General features: G+C 61.6%; 1 protein-coding gene across 1 annotated transcript; it reads left to right on the forward strand.

Annotated features, from left to right (window-relative positions):
- Positions 1 to 2730: 2730 nt before the first annotated feature.
- LOC308232528 (serrate RNA effector molecule homolog B-like) lies at positions 2731 to 4715 on the forward strand (the record flags this gene model as incomplete). Its single annotated transcript, XM_080639735.1, is given in 6 exon segments — positions 2731 to 2956; positions 3092 to 3116; positions 3119 to 3222; positions 3324 to 3415; positions 3418 to 3469; positions 4139 to 4715. Coding segments are annotated over 6 exon segments (969 nt in total). The 5' UTR covers positions 2731 to 2837.
- Positions 4716 to 5891: the final 1176 nt, after the last annotated feature.

Here is a 5891-nt window from a genome sequence, read left to right on the forward strand (position 1 = left end):
TCCCAGTGCCCCCTCCCCCCCCTCGGGGGGGTCCCCGGTGCCCGCGGATGGGGGGGGGGGGCCCGGTTTTGGGGTGAATCCGGGCGGGTTCGGGTCCGTCCGCGCCCGCGGGTCCCGGTCCCTGGGTCCGGCCCGGGCCCCCCCCTCCCCCCTCCCCCCCCCCGCAGGGAGGGGTCGGGCCCGGGGGGGGGAGGGGCAGGAAACGCCTTTGTTGAGCGCTTCCCCCGGGGGGGAGGGGGAGGATGCGGGGTCGTGACCCCGGGAAGGGAGGGGGGAGGGGCCCTGGGGGGGGATTGGGATGGGATTGGGATGGATTGGGATGGATTGGGATGGATTGGGATGGGATTGGGATGGATTGGGATGGGATTGGGATGGGATTGGGATGGATTGGGATGGATTGGGATGGGATTGGGATGGGATTGGGATGGATTGGGATGGATTGGGATGGGATTGGGATGGATTGGGATGGGATTGGGATGGATTGGGATGGGATTGGGATGGGATTGGGATGGATTGGGATGGATTGGGATGGGATTGGGATGGATTGGGATGGATTGGGATGGATTGGGATGGGATTGGGATGGATTGGGATGGATTGGGATGGATTGGGATGGATTGGGATGGGATTGGGATGGGATTGGGATGGATTGGGATGGATTGGGATGGGATTGGGATGGATTGGGATGGGATTGGGATGGATTGGGATGGGATTGGGATGGGATTGGGATGGATTGGGATGGGATTGGGATGGGATTGGGATGGATTGGGATGGGATTGGGATGGATTGGGATGGGATTGGGATGGGATTGGGATGGATTGGGATGGGATTGGGATGGATTGGGATGGGATTGGGATGGGATTGGGATGGATTGGGATGGGATTGGGATGGATTGGGATGGATTGGGATGGATTGGGATGGGATTGGGATGGGATTGGGATGGATTGGGATGGATTGGGATGGGATTGGGATGGATTGGGATGGGATTGGGATGGATTGGGATGGGATTGGGATGGGATTGGGATGGATTGGGATGGATTGGGATGGATTGGGATGGGATTGGGATGGATTGGGATGGATTGGGATGGGATTGGGATGGGATTGGGATGGGATTGGGATGGATTGGGATGGATTGGGATGGGATTGGGATGGGATTGGGATGGATTGGGATGGGATTGGGATGGATTGGGATGGGATTGGGATGGGATTGGGATGGATTGGGATGGGATTGGGATGGGATTGGGATGGATTGGGATGGGATTGGGATGGGATTGGGATGGGATTGGGATGGATTGGGATGGATTGGGATGCGATTGGGATGGGATTGGGATGGATTGGGATGGATTGGGATGGATTGGGATGGATTGGGATGGGATTGGGATGGGATTGGGATGGATTGGGATGGGATTGGGATGGGATTGGGATGGGATTGGGATGGATTGGGATGGGATTGGGATGGATTGGGATGGGATTGGGATGGGATTGGGATGGGATTGGGATGGATTGGGATGGATTGGGATGGGATTGGGATGGGATTGGATGGATTGGGATGGGATTGGGATGTTGGGATGGGATTGGGATGGGATTGGGATGGATTGGGATGGGATTGGGATGGGATTGGATGGATTGGGATGGGATTGGGATGGATTGGGATGGATTGGGATGGATTGGGATGGGATTGGGATGGGATTGGGATGGATTGGGATGGGATTGGGGATGGATTGGGATGGGATTGGGATGGATTGGGATGGATTGGGATGCGATTGGGATGGGATTGGGATGGATTGGGATGGATTGGGATGGATTGGGATGGATTGGGATGGATTGGGATGGGATTGGGATGGATTGGGATGGATTGGGATGGGATTGGGATGGATTGGGATGGGATTGGATGATTGGATGGGATTGGGATGGGATTGGGATGGGATTGGGATGGATTGGGATGGGATTGGGATGGGATTGGGATGGATTGGGATGGATTGGGATGGGATTGGGATGGGATTGGGATGGATTGGGATGGATTGGGATGGGATTGGGATGGATTGGGATGGGATTGGGATGGGATTGGGATGGTTGGGATGGATTGGGATGGGATTGGGATGGGATTGGGATGGATTGGGATGGATTGGGATGGGATTGGGATGGATTGGGGGGGTCCTTAGGGGTTACTGGGGGGCACTGGGGAGGCCATGGGGGGGGCACCGATTGCCTGGTGTGTGTGTGTGAAGCTTCCTCTGCGCATGCGCTGCGCTCTCCCGCCCAAATGGCGCCGAGGCCGCTATGGCACCGCCCATTCCGGCTTCAGACAAAATGGCCGCCCGCAGCCCCTCTCACGTGATCCTCCCGAGGCGGAGATGGCGGGCGGCGCGGCGGCCAATGGGAGGCGAATGCGCATGCGCTGTCCCGCTCCCCGCCTGAGAGCCGTACCATAGAGTTCGAGTCCTCCAAGGCCCACTTAAGCCGCCTCCCGCTGCCACAGAGCGCCCCGCTGCGGCCTGCTCCCCTTTCCCCGTCCTCCCCTCTCCATCCCGCTCCCTTCCCCGCCCGCTCCCATTGCGACCTCCAGCGCAACGGCTCGGTCCTCCACGGCGGCTAGAGCGGCCCCGACCGCCCCTCTCCCCGCCCCGCCTTGGGACGTCACATCCGGCCGGCGCCAACCGGAAGCGGGCGGGCAGCCTCGCAGCGGGGTCCGCGTCGCCACCGGGACCGGCGCGGGGGGCCAAGGTGCGGCGGTGACGTCACGGAGCGGCGGGGGTGACGTCAGAGCGGGGTTGGGGGGGTGCCGCTGGGCATTGTGGGCCGCTGGCGGACCCCCCCCCGGTCTCCGGTGCCCGCAGCAATGGCGGACAGCGATGACGAGTACGACCGGCGCCGCCGGGACAAGTTCCGCCGCGAGCGCAGCGACTACGACCGCTCCCGGGAGCGCGAGGAGCGGCGCCGCGAGGACTGGAGCGACCGGTAACGGCGGGGGCCGCCGGGAGGGCCGGGCCTGAACAGAGGCCCAGGCCCCGTTATGGGGTTTGGAAGGGGGGGGGGGGGGGGTCCCAACGCTTTCCACACCCCCCCCCCCCCCCTTCCCTTCCCCTTCCATAGGGATTGGGACCGGGGCCGCGAGCGCCCGGAGCCGCGGGCGAGTACCGGGATTACGACCGGACGCGGCGGGAGCGCTTCTCCCCCCCCCGGCACGAGCTGAGCCCCCCCCAAAAGCGCCTGCGCCGGGATTGGTGAGAGGCCCCCCCCCCCCCCCCCCCCTCCTTTATCCCTATGGATCCGGCTCCATGCGCACCCCAATCCCTGTGTGGCCCCCCCCCCCCCCATTCCCTAGGGATGAGCACAGCGCCGATCCCTACCACAGCGGCTACGAGGTGCCCTACAGCGGGGGGGGCGCCGGCCCCACGTACGGCCCCCCCCAGGCCTGGGGCACCCCGAGATGCACGTGATGCAGCCCCACATCCTGCCCATCCAGGCCAGGTAAGCCCGCAGCCCCGGGGCTGCCCCCAGCACCCCCGCAACGGCCTCAACCAGCCCCGGAAGTGCCCCGCAGCCCTCGGCAACAGCCCCAAACCCCCCAGAGCCCGCCCAAAACCCCCCCATGACCCCCCCATAGCCCCCATAACCCCCCCCTAAATCCCACATAGCCCCCCCCTTAACCCCCCTATAGCCCCCCCATAACCCCCCCAAATCCCCATAGCCCCCCCATGGCTCCTCCATAACCCCCCTAAAATCGCCCATAGCCCCCCCATAACCCCCCTAAATCCCCATAGCCCCCCCATAGCCCCCCCATAACCCCCCTAAATCCCCCATAGCCCCCCCATGGCCCCTCCATAACCCCCCTAAATCCCCATGGCCCCCCCATAACCCCCCTAAATCCCCCATAGCCCCCCATAGCCCCCCCCCATAACCCCCCCATGGCCCCCCCCATAACCCCCCCATGGCCCCCCCATAACCCCCCTAAATCCCCCATAGCCCCCCCATAGCCCCCCCCATAACCCCCCCATGGCCCCCCCATAACCCCCCCATGGCCCCTCCATAACCCCCTAAATCCCCCATGGCCCCCCCATACCCCCCCCATAGCCCCCCCCGTCGCGCCCCCCCCCCCGCGGCCGTGGGGGGGTGCTGAGGCTGCCGTGGCCCCCCAAGCAGACTGGGGAACATCGCGGAGGTGGAGCTGGGCCTGGCGCCGCCGGTGCTCAAGAGCTTCAAGGAGTTCCTGCTCTCGCTCGACGACGCCGTGGACGAGACGGAGGCCGTGAAGCGCTACAACGACTACAAGGTGGACTTCCGGCGGCAGCAGATGCAGGACTTCTTCCTGGCGCACAAGGACGAGGAGTGGTGCGTGGGGGGGGAAGGGCCCCCAAAGCGGCCCAGAACGGGAGAAACGGCCCCAAAAATGGGAGAAACGGCCCCAAAAATGGGAGAAACGGCCCCAAAACGGGAGAAACGGCCCCAAAAAATGGGAGAAACGGCCCAGAATGGGAGAAACGGCCCCAAAACGGGAGAAACGGCCCCAAAAATGGGAGAAACGGCCCTAAAAATGGGAGAAACGGCCCTAAAAATGGGAGAAACGGCCCTAAAAATGGGAGAAACGGCCCTAAAATGGGAGAAACGGCCCCAGAATGGGAGAAACGGCCCTAAAAATGGGAGAAACGGCCCCAGAATGGGAGAAACGGCCCCAAAATGGGAGAAACGGCCCCAAAAATGGGAGAAACGGCCCTAAAAATGGGAGAAACGGCCCCAAAATGGAGAAACGGCCCCAAAACGGGAGAAACGGCCCCCAGAATGGGTGAAACGGCCCCAAAACGGAGAAACGGCCCAAAACGGAGAAACGGCCCCAAAACGGGAGAAACGGCCCCAAAATGGAGAAACGGCCCCAAAATGGGAGAAACGGCCCCAAAATGGGAGAAACGGCCCCAAAAATGGGAGAAATGGCCCCAAAACGGAGAAACGGCCCCAGAATGGGAGAAACGGCCCCAGAAATGGGAGAAACGGCCCCAAAATGGGAGAAACGGCCCCAGAATGGGAGAAACGGCCCTAAAAATGGGAGAAACGGCCCCAAAATGGGAGAAACGGCCCCAAAATGGGAGAAACGGCCCCAAAATGGGAGAAACGGCCCCAAAACGGGAGAAACGGCCCCAAAACGGGAGAAACGGCCCCAAAATGGGAGAAACGGCCCCAAAATGGGAGAAACGGCCCCAGAATGGGAGAAACGGCCCCAGAATGGGAGAAACGGCCCCAAAATGGGAGAAACGGCCCCAAAAATGGGAGAAACGGCCCCAAAACGGGAGAAACGGCCCCAGAATGGGAGAAACGGCCCCAAAATGGGAGAAACGGCCCCAGAATGGGAGAAACGGCCCCAAAATGGGAGAAACGGCCCCAAAATGGGAGAAACGGCCCCAGAATGGGAGAAATGGCCCCAAAATGGGAGAAATGGCCCCAAAAATGGGAGAAACGGCCCCAAAATGGGAGAAACGGCCCCAGCACTGGTGGGAGCACCCCTCAGATCGGCAGCAATGCCTCCAGAATGGCAGAAGTGCCCCTAAAGGCAGTGAAACCCCCCCAAAAGCACAGGAAACGGCCCAGGGGGGTGCAAACCCCCCTAAACCCGGTCGGAAAAGCCCTAAAAAGGCAGAAATGGCCCCCAAAAGGTAGCAACGTCCCAAAACGGGATAGAAACGCTCAGGAAACGGCAGAAATGAGCCCGTGAATGGCAGAAACGCCCCCAAAATGGGCAAAAACACCCCAAAAATGGGAAGAACGGCCCCAAACCAGAGGACGTCCCCCTCCAAAACGGTAGAAATGCCCCTAAAAACGGGCAAAACGCCCCCAAAATGATAGAAACGCCCCCCAAAACGTTGGAAACGCCCCCAAAAACGTTGGAAACGCCCCCAAAACC

The sequence above is a fragment of the Psittacula echo genome, assembly GCF_963264785.1.
Source record: "Psittacula echo genome assembly, contig: SCAFFOLD_169, whole genome shotgun sequence".
Classification (NCBI taxonomy): domain Eukaryota; kingdom Metazoa; phylum Chordata; class Aves; order Psittaciformes; family Psittacidae; genus Psittacula; species Psittacula echo.